At 31.9% G+C, this 16,030-nt stretch overlaps 2 protein-coding genes across 3 annotated transcripts; one reads left to right on the forward strand and one right to left on the reverse strand.

Moving 5' to 3' along the window:
* On the forward strand, nt 941-6,006 carry LOC109332622 (protein COFACTOR ASSEMBLY OF COMPLEX C SUBUNIT B CCB4, chloroplastic). 2 transcript variants are annotated; one of them, XR_002105910.1, is made up of 7 exons: nt 941-1,324; nt 1,923-2,022; nt 2,152-2,225; nt 2,651-2,835; nt 2,962-3,032; nt 3,431-3,510; nt 5,634-5,654. XR_002105910.1 is itself a non-coding variant. In XM_019567618.1 (7 exons), the coding sequence occupies exons 1-7, from the start codon at nt 1,014-1,016 to the stop codon at nt 5,715-5,717; spliced, it is 909 nt and encodes a 302-aa protein (XP_019423163.1). In that variant the 5' UTR covers nt 941-1,013; the 3' UTR covers nt 5,718-6,006. The 2 variants fall into 2 exon arrangements, 1 of the variants encoding a protein (XP_019423163.1); XM_019567618.1 differs by having other exon boundaries at nt 3,427-3,510; nt 5,634-6,006.
* LOC109332620 (glycosyltransferase family 92 protein RCOM_0530710-like) lies at nt 6,717-8,852 on the reverse strand. The gene has a single exon (XM_019567616.1). The coding sequence runs from the start codon at nt 8,741-8,743 to the stop codon at nt 6,938-6,940; it is 1,806 nt and encodes a 601-aa protein (XP_019423161.1). The 5' UTR covers nt 8,744-8,852; the 3' UTR covers nt 6,717-6,937.

Here is a 16,030-nt window from a genome sequence, read left to right on the forward strand (position 1 = left end):
ATCAGCTCAGTTGGAAATCCTTGTGATCGGTCAATCAGCTCAGTTGGTAGAATAACATACTTATCTTTGCAAGCGAAATAAGTGTTTCTTGATTTAAAGTTTTAAACTCTTAATCTTTTGGTCACAAGACAAACAATATTATTGTTGTGGCGATATTTGCCCTCTTTCAGTGCCTCAAAATGCTTGGCCCCTCTAAATTTGGGAAATTTAGGACCTTTCATTCCCTTGACTACCTTGGATCCATGATTTTGACTGGCAAATATGCCAAAGACCAGTAAAACTATACGAGTACGTTATCACTATAAAAATACAATGAATGTTTGGTGGCCACGGAATCCCAACATCAGGCCTATTAAAATTAATATCATACATTCTGACTAGGAAAATGAGCAAAAAAATAATAATAAAAAAGAGGATTTAGTGTTGAATAAAACCTCATCATAGAGCAGGCTTCTGTTTCAAAACTGAGAGCTTGTTTGATTCCTCACTCCTACATAACTGGACGCTGAAGCTGCCATCTTTTTTCTCATATATGACTGATCCACTAATTATCAAGACAAAGATCACCACCCCATCTCCAATGTTTTACACACAATATACATGAGTATTTTAGCATATAAACACTTGTTTATTGTTCAACAAGTAAAATGCAGATAAGAAATTTAAGTATCAGTTATACAAATCAATACTCCTCAGTATCTACAAGCTATAGTTTGGGCAAAGAGATCAGATATTTAGTATAAAGATTGAATGAAGAAAAAAAGTTCTAACAAATGGATGAAAATGTATTAATAGGTTAAACTGTGTCTCATTCCCTGTATATCAGACTAATTAACTATTGTCACATGAATAAAAAATGAAAAAAATAATACTCTTATTAATCCGAGATAAGAAATGAGACACAATTTAAGAGATGATCCGAGTCCGATTAACTATCATCAATGTCATTTTATCCAAATTTAAGACGTGGGTACAAAAACAAGATAGTATTTTGATAACTTTTGGTTCATTCAATGGAAGCGGGAACTACTCTCACAGTTAACACACACAACTTTCCCATTCTCAACCACACAGTTAAATCAAATTCCACATTCTCTTCTCAACAACGCTTTCTCAGTTTCACTCTTTCATCTTCTCCTATTTCCTCTTCTTCCGTTTACAGTTACAGAGGACCCAAACCAAAACGAGATGTCCTCGCCGATTGGGTATCTCAAAACGACGACGTCGTTCGCACCTCCCCCATTTACATTGGCTCAGCTTCTCTCTTCGCCGTTCTTCTCAATCGTGCTCTTTCTGGAATTGCTCCCGTCGCTGACGCCGGAAGGTTCTCTACTTCCTCCGTTACGTTTTATTTTTTAGAAATCGTAAATCAATAATTAAAAGATAGTGTAGGTTTTGATTAGTTTATGAGTGGAATATGTAGTTATATACCTTCATTATTTATTTGTAGTTTTTTTGAATGATAATTAAATATGAATGTGGAATGATGTAATGGCGGTGTATCACATTCTCATGCTGCCACTGCATACAGTGGTTTATATTGTTAATGCTAAATTTGGTCAATCTTATGATTTGTTATGAAATTCAATTTTTTTAATTGTTTTAAGTATGCCCATGGACATTTGGTTTATAATAGGTTTTCTAAAAACTTGATATTTTTTTATTCGTGTTTATGGATGCACATTAGAAAATCTGTTTTTTAATAATGTGAGATACATCATAGATGATTGCATTTCAGGGTAAAAGATTTAAAGTGTATCTAAATTATATCCTTAATTTATTTTGTGTTTGAAACAATTTATAATGAAAATTTAAGAAAGGTTTAGACATACAGATTTTTCCTTCCCTAAGTAATAAAAACAAAACTGTTTGGAATTTGGTGAGTGATTGTCATTGTTGTAAAATTTATACTGTTTTTGCAGTTCACAATCGAGAGCTGACCTCTTGACATTGGGATTGGCTGTTACCAATATTTTAGCTGGGTTGGTGTGGCTTTCCATTAGACCCAAATCTATAACTCCGGTGATGTCTTTGTCTCTCAAGTTCCACTGCTATATTTGTACACTCATCTGATGGGTTATATTAGATATGTTCATCTAAGTGTCATTCCGGCTTATAATTTTGTTGTTATTACGCTTCTTTTTTATGCAGGTAAATCCTCAAGGAGTTGAGTGCAAGAGAGTGGGCGCTGGTCTCCCTGATTTTGCCGTTACCGAGTTGCTCTGGTAATGCACACTTGTTTCACCTTCACTTGCTGTTTTTTTAGGAGTGACATTATTACCAGATCATTATAGCAGGTTTCACTAAGGACAAGCATTAAGAAATAAACATTTAAAAGTAAAAGGACATAACCCTGCTTCATAAAAGCAACTTCTCTTTCATTCATTGTTATCTAATTGTCAAATATATGGTCAGAAAGTGAGAATAACTAATAAGCAATGGATGCTTTGTGGATTTTAGGTATTATGGCCGTGTTTTTACATGTTCTGTTAATGAAATAAAATGGCTATGATGTGAAAATAATATGAAATCTTATTTTATATAGTGGAGGAAAAAATCATGTGTTGTGATCAGCAAGTATGGATGGTATTTCTTTAACCAGACAGGTTTTTTCTTGTCTGTAATAGTTTCTTTGATAATCTATAATCAGGGTGTGGGAATCTCTATCAGATGTCACCTGCTGCCGATCACTTGTTATTGTGTATGAGAGCACTTGTGTACTTCAAATTGGTTTTGCAGCAGAATCTTCTCTTGGGGGTGGTGAGGCTTTAAGTGTTGATGCCGATAAAGTGATGCAAGGATCATTATACGAGGGTGTGATGAAATCCGGAGCTCGTAAGTTTCTGAACATAAATTGTCAACCATGTTTTATCTATCACAACTGCTGCTGCTATTTCAGCACAGTATTTTCGGAAGATGTGCACTAGCGTAAATTAAACATGCTGATTTTTGTGTGTTCAGAGAGTTATTTGGCTAATCTATCTCTTTATCCTGGAAAATCTCAGCTGCCATTTTTGCCTTCAAATACACAGGTATGCATAAATCTTATGCATTATTTTTACATTAGAAATTTGTTTTTCTCATGAAACCTTTGTAAAGTTGGGTGTAGTTATCAAAGTCATCGGTACTATTCATTTTATGTAAGGAGGTAATAGGAAATAGTTCACGCGAAGCAGTTAAAATAAGTAAAAGCCAATGTTATTACCCTGGATTTGAGACACTTGAGTGTGGATTTCTATGTGTGTCTAAGTTGATTGCTGTCCACATTACCATTATGTTTTTTTCAACCCCAATTCTTTCATTGACATGCATGTAATCAGCATCTTCCGTTGGTTGGTTGGTTGGTCCACCTTTGTAATCAGTGTCTTCAGCTGAAGATTTTATTAATGGAATAACCAAGTTACTCATACATTGTTATTTTGCTAGGCAGTGATTTTACAACCACTAGGAGGTAAAGGGATTGCTATTGTTGGTGGTGACACAATACGTGGTTTCAGTACTTCTGATCAGGTAGGTACATGTCAGATTTAATTTTCTATTTCTAATGGTATATTTGGAGTTTTGGACTTTACCATGTTCTAAACTTCGGATCCTACAACATGTTATGAACCTATGGTTAATATTTAACTTGAAACCTAGGTAGTCAACTACAAATAGAGTCAGATCCTAAAAACATTATGGCGGGATAGCGCATAGGGAGATAACCGCTACAAGTGAGGGAAAAAAAATATAAGTAACTTATAGCCTACATATTTAAATACACAAAAATACACCAAAGTGGGTATGTGCGGACAGTGCGGTAAGAGTATTCTGCAGCAGAGAGGAGCAATGAAGCAAAGAAGAGCAATAAGTTAGAGCATCCACAATAGAAAACAATATTTTCATTCTTATTTGGGTCACACACATTATTTTATAATTTATTACAACTTCCCATAAAATAAGAACAACATCTGTTTTTTCCTCGTAATGACAAACATTATTCTTATTCGGGTTCCATAACCTACCCTAAATTTTTATATTTTACAATAAATACAGCAAAATATTAAGAATAATTACTTATTTATTAATAAATTAAAAATTGTTATAATGTGTTATAAATATTAGAAATCAATTATAAATAAAAAAATATAACTTTGTTGTCGACATACATGCAATCGCTGAAATTTTCGTTCAAGGAAGACAAATTGGGGTTCTTCGATTTTTTTTAATCAAAATTTAATTTTTTGTAATGATTCTAGATGTTTTGATGTTTTTGGATATGTTTGTGCTTGTATTTATTCCTAGATTATGTATTTTCATTGCCTTTCTTTCCTAACAATGAGTGTTTTTATTTAGTCACTTTTATTCTTATTTAAGAACAAAAGAGACTTTTTTCAACTCTTGTGTCAATCATATGTCTAGTATTCTGGTCTTGTATGGTAAAGGAGTTACTACTGATTGTTATAGAACAATTATTACAATTGAAAGTGCACGTTAGTTGACTAACTGAGACCAAATTAAATGGACAATCAAGTACTAGTAAAACAAGATTGGCTTGACCAATAGCAGTAGCTTTGACTTTTAGAGCTATTAGCAAGAGTTATATATGATATAGTGTTGTATTTTGGGTTGTGATAATTTTGAGAAAAATGAGGGTGATTACCAGCCCTATGATTTGAAGCATTGAAATTCAATATATAGAATCCGATAGAAGATGATTGAGAGAGAGAAATGGTAGAATTAGCAAGTATAAGTCACAAATCACAATGGCTGTAGAGGATGTAGCATGTTGTATCGCCTTGAATTGAAGATATTCCTTGTATTCATTTTCACACAAAACAATTTGACGAGTCCAACTCTCAACAACGGTAGAGGTGTTTGATTTTTCTAGATTTGACGCCGTGCACATGTCACAAGGTTTTGAAGGTGTGTGTCGACAAGCAGCCTTAACAGTTAACACTTTGGCTAAATGACATTGGAATGCGTGTTGGACAGAGATACTTGCTAAGGCCGACGAACTAGCCCAATGGATGTGACCTTTGATACCGAGTTGCAAATGAGGAAATATTTATCTGATCTGTTTGATTGTATTATGCACTCATCGAAAGAAATAATTACCAGATATGATTTTCAAATTATATAGACAATCCTAGTCAAATATAAAAGATACAAAATTCTCTAATTAATATTAAAAAAAACTCAATACCTTTAAAACGGATTGATATCTTCTGTCTGTACTCACCATTTGTACAATTCTTTTGCCACCCATGAGAAACAACTACCTTGTTGAAAAATTAAATTAACTTCTATTAAAATCATTTTTTTTAAGTACATATCTGCTTTTCATTGGTAGTAAAGGGATGACTGCATAATAGTGGTCAGAAGATTTTCATTCCTTTAAAACATCATTAATATTGTTTTCTGTTATGTTCAAATGATGGGTTAGTAGTGATCCCCCACCCCGAAATTTAGGTTAGCATCCTGTGTTTCCTGAAGGATCACTTTGACTCTATTTTGATGTCAATTTTCAGTTTCTGTAATTCCAACATGATTGTACTACCACCAGTACATAGTCCTGCAAATTGTTTCATATTTTTATTCCCAGTGACATTCAATTAATTTGGGTTAGTTTCTAATTATTGAAATTATTACAGGCATGGATTACATTTATAGGAGAGAAGCTGGATTCCACCCTTGCAAAATATGTGAAACGTGCCCCTCTGACTTTGCAAGATTAAGTTTCAAAGATTTCCAAGGTACCCTCCGGCATTTGTCAATACTTTATAGTTTATATTAGAGAAATGAATTCTCCAACTTTCAGCTTTTAGGATAAGAAGCTTAAATTGACCTATGTGTATATTTCATTCATTTTTTAAGGCAGTGCTCAAACTGTATTATTAGTCAGATCATTGGAAAGTAAGTTATTCTAACTTATTGTACACATCAGCACTTTTTTTCTTTACTTCTCGCGGTTGTATACATCAGCACATTTTTTAAGATTACTTCCAGCGGTTGCTTGTGTTTCAAGTTATAATATTCCCATTTGTACAAAAGAAATATATTATTAATATTGATTCCCAGACCAGGGAAAACATACAAAACCATATGTAATGTACTTCCCCAGTTATTCCTACAGATACGTATAATCAATTATGTTGTGGGCTTGCCACAAAGTCAATCTAGTAAAATACCGTTTAATATTCTGTCAGTTGTATTTCTAATGATTACGTGTTGCACTAAATAAACAGAGAATATGGTATTATAAACTAAGCTTAAAATTGTGTTTAGATATGTTTCATTGGTTTTTGTGGTATAACAAGGGCCCGAACTAATCTCTGTTGGGGTACATGATTGATTGTCTCGCATAACCAGTATCATTCTCAGGAATTGAACTCTTGATCTTTTGATCTACCTGGGAATCCAATGGGACCTTAGAGGCTTACACCACTTGATCATTGTTGGTAGATATGTTTGATTGGTTAGGATTATGTATTGCCTTATATGTGGCCCAAACTATTGTAAACAAAACCCTTCCTTTTGTGGACAAGTAAATTTTGCCAAGAAGGCGCCAAATGAGCTTCTCCAATAGTCCAATGTACAAGGACTATGCAGCAAGGAAGCTCAAACTATGCGATTATATTTCGTGGATTCTTAACTGAAAGATGAATAACGCCTTCCTCAGCATGAATATTTTGTAGTTATACTGGATGATATATACTTTATGTTTAATTAGTGCGAGGTGGAAGATGTAAAGGGCAAAATGAAAGGGATTCATTCATATTGATGCAAATATACATCTCTGTATAAACTAAGTCTGTTTCATATCTATAAAATCATTTAGAAAAGAAAAACATGATTTGTGATCCCAAAACAATGAATAGAATGATTGTTTACAAGTATACTTATTGTGCTTTACAAGGGTACCAGCAGCTACCAATATGTTAGCACCCTGATTTGATTAGTATCCGTATTTGGAGGACCTTTCCCAGGGCATTAACCCTGTGGCAGGGTCAGCAAAATATGACACAAGGAAGTCCTTCAGGCCAGTATCCCAAACCTCACAAAACTGCAGCCGCCAGTTAGGTGGTTCAATGGCTTCTGTTCCCAGTCCTGGTGCTCTATCCTTTGATCCTTTGTTTTGATCCTTCTGCCAGTCAACAACATAGGTAGCAACCCTTCTGAAGAACTTGGCTTTGAAGGTCTCCCACACCTGGTACTTGTAATGGTTTATGACAACATTACCTTCAGACATGTCGATGCTCCTGAACCCTTCCCTCAGCTGAAAGTGGTGCACCACATTCAGAAGACTGATATCAAGCAAATCCGGCCGCACAATGGATTTGTGTCGCTCAGGGCTCTGAAGACGGCATGTGTACCCTGTAGTAACCCCTTGTTTGGGTGGCACTGTCAATCCAGAAGGACCAAAGCTATGACAAGCTGTCCTTATTTCCGCAATGGATGAAGAAGACAAATTCGCAACCATCAACCTCAGAGAATTCTCGCCAGGAACACCTCCACCTTGACCTAGCCGGTGACGGAACTCATTATGGAAGTAAAAAAACTCATCAACGTCAAAGAAACCCACCCATTTGCACTCCTCTCTAGCCTTCAAAGCACAATGAGAAAACCCTGCTTCTTGAGTCTTAATCCAAGGCCAAGCCTGTCTACTAACATTATACCCTTGACCATCAAGATCATTAATCATCCTTTCAATATCATCCTCACTGTTGTTATCATAGATGAACCAACGTTCCACTCCAAGCCAAGCATGGTACATAATCCACTCCCTTAATGCCGAAGCTTGGTTCCACACCATAGTACAAACACACAACTCATACTTCCTTCGATTTTCACTCTTAACACTATCTCTAGGGCTGCTGACATTAGCCACAGAAGGCACAAGCATACGAACCGGGTGCCTCAAATTACCAGCCATATGGCTCACCGAGACCAGAATTCCCCGGGCCATACCTGGGTTGCTCCTGATGCTCTTCGGCAACAAACACCTCACAACTTCTTGTGCCACTGAAACAGCTTTTGTTGTGAGCATAAAGGCGCCTTCTTTGTTGAAACCCTTCAACCCAAAATGGCACCGGAAACTGGTTGGATCCGAAATCTTGTGGGGTCTGAGATTCAACCCTTTCACAAATACCACAATTGTGTCCCTATCCAGGATCGCTTCATAAGCCACCTTATCCCAAGATTGGGTCTTTTTAGCAATTTGGTTCAAATTCCGGCGACCCATTTCGCCTCGCCGCCGTATATCAACAGTGATGGCGGCGGACATGTTTTTGGGAAATGGGCATCTGGCAATGGATCGAGATTCGTCATATTGGTCCGTAGACAGGACCGATTGCACCTCAATAACATCAAAATCCGGTTCAGCTGAACCGTTGTTGTAGTATACACACTCAAGTTCATTGGGTTTAGGAGGGTGGTCGGTGAGGAGGAGGAGGAGGTAGTCCGGGAAGAGGAGGCGGTGTTGGAGGGTGAAGGGGCGGAGAGCGGTGGTTTGAGGGTCAAGAATTGAGTTGCTTTTGGAAGAGTAAAAAAGGGATAAAGTGGAAGGTGTTAGAGAAGGGTGGAAAGTAGAAGAGTGATTGTTGAAGAAGTAGAAGATGGAGAAGCGATTTGTGGACAAAAATAGGAGAAAGATGAAGAAGGAAAAGCTGAGAAAAAGTGATCTTGGTGATGGTAGATTTAGAATATGATGCCTCCCAATAACACGTTGTTGCTTCCTCTTCCTCCTTTGCTCTGAATCCATCTTGAATAGCTCAATTGTTAACAGAATAAAATGATGACGAAGAATTTGAGAGGACTAGGAACTTGTACGCCCAAAGAAAAAGAAAATAAAGAACTAAGGTGCTCTTCTCACTCTATCTCATATATATATATATACATATATATATATATATATATATATATATATATAACTAATATATGCAATATAAAAATAGAGTAAAGCTAGAATTCTGTACTGAGTTAAAATAAAAAGTGTTACCCTGGATTTGTGGTGAGAAGAAAATGGAATGGAATACTCTGTCAAAAGTGTTCTCAGTTATTTCTCTCATCAATTCCTACTCTAGCGCGTGAAGAGGATGCAATGCGATGCGACACTTAATTGTTTATTGACTTTATTCTATAGTTAATGGATGTTATGAATAATAATAATATGTTATTGGTGACTTTGGTATGTATAATTTTTTTGGGTCAGAGTGTGTATAATTGATTCGAGTTTTAAGCCACGTTCAATATGGTACCTTCAAGTGTTAATAGACTTCATTAATTTATATGAAATTCTAATGAGAAAAAGATGTATGCACTGACAGTGTATGCGTTTTACATACTGTCATTGTATCATCATTATTGATTTTATATTATTGTTGACTTTTCAGAAAAGGTAATCTAAATGAACGATGGATGATGAAGTGCATGTGTATAAATCTTGACAGTGTCAGTGTATACATTTTACACTCAATTTTAATATATATTATCTATATTTTATATATGATTATATATTTAATAAGTATAAATTTAAAGATTATATATATATATATAATAAAGACAATTGAATCTTAATCTTGTTAGGTGAGGTTGGTCATTCGGATCGAAGGAAGTCATAATGTTATATTGTAAATTAGGTTTATCGACTTGATTTCTAAATCGTTTTTAATCATTTTATTGTTGGTATTTTTGTATCTCTCATCTAAAAATTATATTATCTTCATTTAATTTACTCTCCTTGCTATGGATTCTAATGTCATATTTATGCATGTTAAAACCACTTAAGACATGATTTTGGCATACCTTATATTAGAGTCACTCCAACTTTCTTCATGTTGCATTCGTTTCTAATTTTATCTTGTCAATGGAGTAAATTCATCTTATACAACATTCTCATCACTAATATATGAAATTTATTCTCTTAATAAAATTTTATCGCACAACATAAAATGTAATATAACATTGTGGGTCTACCAACAAAGTGTTGATCTTGTGACCTCTAGGATGACCAAATCGTGAAAAGTTTGATTCTTGTGAATAACATTTGTTGGGAGTGTTGGGAGGGGCAGACACATACCTGGTAAGGTATTAGTTCATTATTCAATGTGAGAGATATCATTAGTAGTACTAAAAATATATATAACATTGTGGGTCTTATGAAACTCCCCTTTAAGCATGAGTGGAACATTAGTATCTTATATGATACTTGGAGTACTTTGCCACTTCATTCAGCCCACTAAAATTATGTGGTTTACATGTCCATCAAATTTTTAACATGTCCATCAAATTTTTAATTGTCTTTTATGATTGACTCAATATATTTAAAAATAGTGACATGTGATGTCTCTAATCTTCACCTCTACAATATGGTTTATTTGCTTCTTGCTAAACGCACTTTAATGTGTGTAATTAAACCAACTTATAAATTTAACAAGAAGAATTAAATTTAGCTCAAGCTCACCTTATTTATTCAATGAGTTTAATTTTTAGCTTAAACTCAATTCATTTGATTTACAAACCAAATTTATCAAAAATTAAATAATGAGTTTAGTTTTAAAAAATGTCAAGTTCATTCAATTAATTTTTGGTCGTACATAAAATAGGACATTATTTCAAAGGTAGCGGGGAAAGGAGATCGGTTGGGAATGTGATAGTAGGTTCAATATGTGAAAGTGAAACAATAAGTGGAGGTCTTGCTAGTTAGAGTTGTTCTATCCACACCAATCTAAAAAGAAATCCAAAACTGATTCACAAAAATTGAATTTGTTGAGATAATCATTGATTGTTTTTTACAAAACCGACCGTTTTGATTTTTTATTCCAAAATTAGGAACAAAATTGTATAGACCAGAGCAAAACGTGTACATATATGAAACTGATTCAACTTTTAAGTCTAATTAGTTTTATAATTGATAATCTAAAATATATTTTTTTTCATATTTTATTACTGTTAGCAGTTATTACTTATTAATTAGCATTTTCTGGATGTTAAAATTATGCTGGTTTTTATGCTCTCGTTATTATGCTTTTATTTGCATTGCTGCTTTTGTTTTTTGCTACTTATAGATATTAGTATTTTATATATCAAGCTTGGTACTGAGAGTCGTAGAATAGATTTGTTAATTTTTTATGTCATGAACTTGGCAATTTGAAAATATACGTTACTTATTATTTTTATTATTAAAAATCGAAATCAAACCTGATGGAAAGCACATATAATTTATGGATAAGATATTTGAATGTAAGCTAATTAAATCGGACCAAAACATAAGATATTTAACGATATTCTCATTTGGTGCTATTTATCCTCGTCCGGTAAGACGTTACTTTCCACCTGTATGGGTTAAATGCACTAGCCGACTATTATTCTGTTAATTAAAAATACCCACTTTGGTCCAATAATGTTCATAAATAAATTGCTTCGATATATCGACATCCCTCATTTGTAAAAACGAGTTACGTTAAATAATTTAATATGTGTCTGCCTATCTTGCACATACATGCGGGTCCAAATTGGTGAGTTGGACTACATTAGAATATATTATTTATTAGCATTAGCCGTATTATTATGACCAAGCAAAAGGAAAGTTTCTAAAATAAGCATTCGGTTTTCTACCTTTTTGGTAAGTATTTCCCCAAAACATTTTTAACTAAGTTACATATATAAGAATCTTATATTACAAATATTATAGTATTACAATTTTACATCCATTTAATATTGTTTATTAACAGATAGTCTCAAACTTTCTATATATAACATCTCAACCAGATATTGGTCTACTAGTATAAGTTTATGCTAAATCCTCGAGATAACAAAAAAGTTTAGGATTCAATTACTGTGAATGACAATTGCAGGAAGAGACAATCATAAACTCTAAAAAAAATTAATAATTTATCTAAATAGTGAAATGATACACTTGGAAATATAAAGAAAAACTCTTGATAACAACAACAAAAAGTGTAGATAAATAAAGTTTTTAATATGAGCAAATGAAGAAAAAAAGTTGTTGTATATAATATAAAGTGTCCTGTGAAATAATATAACTAAAACTTTTCATAAATTCGTTTAAAATGTATATAATGTTAATATAAAAATTTATACATGTCAGTATATTATTCAACATTCATTTATATTACTTTTATTTAAGACTAATAATAATAAAATATGAATAGTAAATACTACAATGACAATATAAAAATCTCTTACACTATCACTATATACATATTTTCTTTTTACAAATACTACTTATAATAAGGACAGGTAGTAAATAAAAAGGAAATGAGGAATGTATGTGATAGTTTCTGTGTTGTTGCATGTAGTGGCCACGTGTAGTGCTAGTCTGTCTTATATATTCTGCATTTGCCTCCATAACTTGGCCTCACCAAGACAATAAAGTCAAGCAATTTAAACAAAATGCCTAGAGATTACCTGAATGATTTAATATGTATATAATATAAGTATTTTTATATTGTCAAATCGTAAATCATTCATTATTCATATTTTAATTACTATTGATATCAAACAAAAGCAATAAAAAATGAATGATAGATGATATATTAACAGTATAAAAGGCTTTACATTAAAAGTAGGTAGATTTTAAATTCTTCCTATAATCGGACAATTCACATTTTCAATAGAATTTGGTAATTGGTACCACCTAACTACTCAAATACTAACTACCAAAAATACACTTGCTTTCTTCTTTGTGTTGCCTAATTTGATATTTCTAGCTGACATCAGATCTTCACAATGCTTCAATTATTATCATTTATTTTTCATCCTTATTATCGTTATCACTATAATAACCTCATAATCATGATTGATGTGTTGAAAAGTTATAAAATGATTATAATTGATTGAATTAGATGAATAAGATTATGACATTGAGTAAGTCATAAACGAATATTTTATTGAATGCCTAGTACTCTGGATACTTCAATTTAGTCATGGCAAAATTTAAGCGTAATTCGCCTAAATTTAATTTGCTTTATGGAAATATCTATCTATCTTTTATTTTGACTTAGTTAGATAGATAGACTTCCTTTTTTTTTATAACTAATAGTATCTCATCATCTTTTGGATAAAAATTAATAATTTTTGTAATATATGAGTGCTCCTGTCAATAAATGTTGGTCCAATAAACCAAACTCTTAACATTTTAATCAATCTGATAATCTAGTAGGGTAAACATTTTGTTCATCCTTTTCTACTTTGGTTTCAAGTACAGATTATTTTTTACGAGAACTATCAAAATTTTATGAGTGAGGTTGATAAGGGAAATGATTTTGTATTATGTAACTTTGGTGACTTTATACTTAATATATATATATATATATAAGTATTGGAAAATATTTACTCCATTGTTTTTGGAGGTATTAATTTTTTCCCCAATAAAAACTTACCTTTTTAATAAGTTTATTATCCTATGTCGTCAAAATTGATTTCTACTTTTTATTAATTAATTATATTGAAGAGTTATTAACCAAATCTTTTACATAAAAGAGTTGTCACTTAAATAATTATTTCCCATAATGGGATAATATGCAAATATTATAGTTATAAATTTCTCATCATCACATGGAGAAAAGATATGAGATTCATGAGAGAAGCTAAGAATAAAAAATACATATAAGAAACATATAAAAATCACTAACTCTAAAAGATTGATGAATTTATTTATGGAAGATGAAGTATAAGTCTATCTCATTTTCTCTTTTCATTGTGAAGCATCTATGAGCCTTTATACCTAAAAGGAGATTGATGATTGGAACCAGTGACAAAAAAGACACCACATTCTATAGTCTTGATGTATATAGCTGGGCCACTATGTCTATAGATAATGACACAAAGAAATTTCAGAAAATAGTTCATTATCAAGAGAAAAATAACATTGTTATAATAAAAACAGCAACAATTTACTTACATATATTTTATCTTTCTTTCATTCATAGCACACCATGAATTACTTTTCTTTCTACCCAATATAAGGTGTCTGAATAACAATTTTCTTTATCAATAACATTGTTGTTGGATTATGTCCATATATTTTTATATTGGACTTCATAGTAGTCAGTAAATAATTTTAAGGCTTTGAAAAAGTCATCATTTATCCTTTCCATCAATTAGGATTTAGGAGTAATTAATATTTACTAATTTATTGATCATGCATAACGGTAGGATTCATGATTTAGAAAATATACTTATTTCTACAGTATTCATTTCAAAATTTGAGGGTTTAATATTTTTTTAAGTTATTCCTAGTGCTTTATCTTTAAAAAAATTACGGTTAAAGATAGCAAATATACATTTATAAGGAGGTGTTAACTCTACTTATAAAAAAAATATCTTTCAAACTTGGATACCATTCCTTGTATCAATTTACCATATTGAAAATAGAGAAACAACAAGGATAAATTTATGTATTTTGTGATATATCAAAAATTCACATGATATAAATTTATGATGTTATATAAAATTAAATTTCTAAGTATAAATTATCATATTAGATGAAATCTCAACACAAAATCTCCTATTTATAGATGAGTCTAAGGAATATTTTTGTTCCTAGAAAATTAGTATGTACCTTTGGCCATATAAATATAAAAGCTTAAGAGCAATGGATGAATATAGTCAATATGAGTTAAAATAAGTATTAATAATAACTATTAAATTGTCATAAAAAGATTATAAACATTAATTTAATCAACATTTTAGATTTTTAAGAATTAATTTGAGGTTCCTATTTTTGAAGTGATGGGTCTACTTATTATATGAATAAGTTAAAAAACTTATTTCACATTTTAACCATTAATTCTAGAAAAAATTAATACTTTGAATTAGTTAGTTAATTTAAATTATTAAATTTTCATAGAATAAATAGTTAAGATGCGGATTAGGTTTTTTAATTTACTCATATCATTTCCTATTTTTTTAATGACAATTTGAACACAAAAATTTTGGTGGATAAATTATTTTCAGTCTAATAATAAACAACTTGGAAATCTTCACTTCTATCATGGTATGACTATTTAATAGCTCCACTATGAGGCATGACATAACTATGTACTTAGAAGAATCAAAGAACTACTCAAGGACTTAAGATGCTTATCTCCCAAGTGGGAAGTGCATAAAACCAAATATCAATTTGCTAACCATCTTTCTCACCACAAATCAATTGCAATTTGCAAAGTCGAGGGTAGCCATTAACTTTGCTTTCAAATCAAATACACCAATGTTGACTATGAGAGAGATTATATGAGAACTTATATATTAATTTAAAAATTATTCATCAACAAAATCTTCACATTAATAAAAAAAATTAAAGACTTAAACTTATTTGATTACGAACCAATTCCTTAGCAAATGAACTATCATTCACTTATTCGTTCTTTTTATCTTGCCCCTTTTAGATGTTAATCCTTTTACTTAATGAACCATTTTTTTACCAAGTAAATTATCATTCATTGTTTTATTTTAACCCCTTTTCATGTGAATCCCTTTACGTAATGAATCAATTCCTTGTAGAGTAAATTATCATTCTTTTTATCTTAACCCCTTTTTCGATGTGAATCTTTTTGCTTTAGTCATGTTATAATCTTCTTGCACTTTAAGTTTATGAACAATATTTATAGATCCAAAGGAATAAACTATTTTCTTCTATTCATGTCACTAACTACAGAAGCATTATGGCATTGAAAATCAAGTACTTGTAAAAACGAATCAAACTAACCAGTTGCTCTATCATTGCTGATAATTTATCATTTATGGGCCTTTTCCGAGTATTGGGTCGTGGTGTTTTTTTGGATCAATGGACAAATTGAATGATTTTGCCCAATTGTTATGGGCTAGTACTAACATTCATTTTTGTGTAGATATCTTCTTAATTTAACTTTTGGTAAAGAATTAATCATTTTCAGAATGTTGGTTGTCCTCTCTAATAAGTGTCGTTCTTATGAATGAAACTTTTGACATTTTAATTGGGGCCTAATACTACTATTCATGGCTCAATGTTCTCAAGGAGGCTGACCAAATATATGTTGGAGAGAAA

The sequence above is a fragment of the Lupinus angustifolius genome, chromosome LG18 (assembly GCF_001865875.1).
Source record: "Lupinus angustifolius cultivar Tanjil chromosome LG18, LupAngTanjil_v1.0, whole genome shotgun sequence".
Classification (NCBI taxonomy): domain Eukaryota; kingdom Viridiplantae; phylum Streptophyta; class Magnoliopsida; order Fabales; family Fabaceae; genus Lupinus; species Lupinus angustifolius.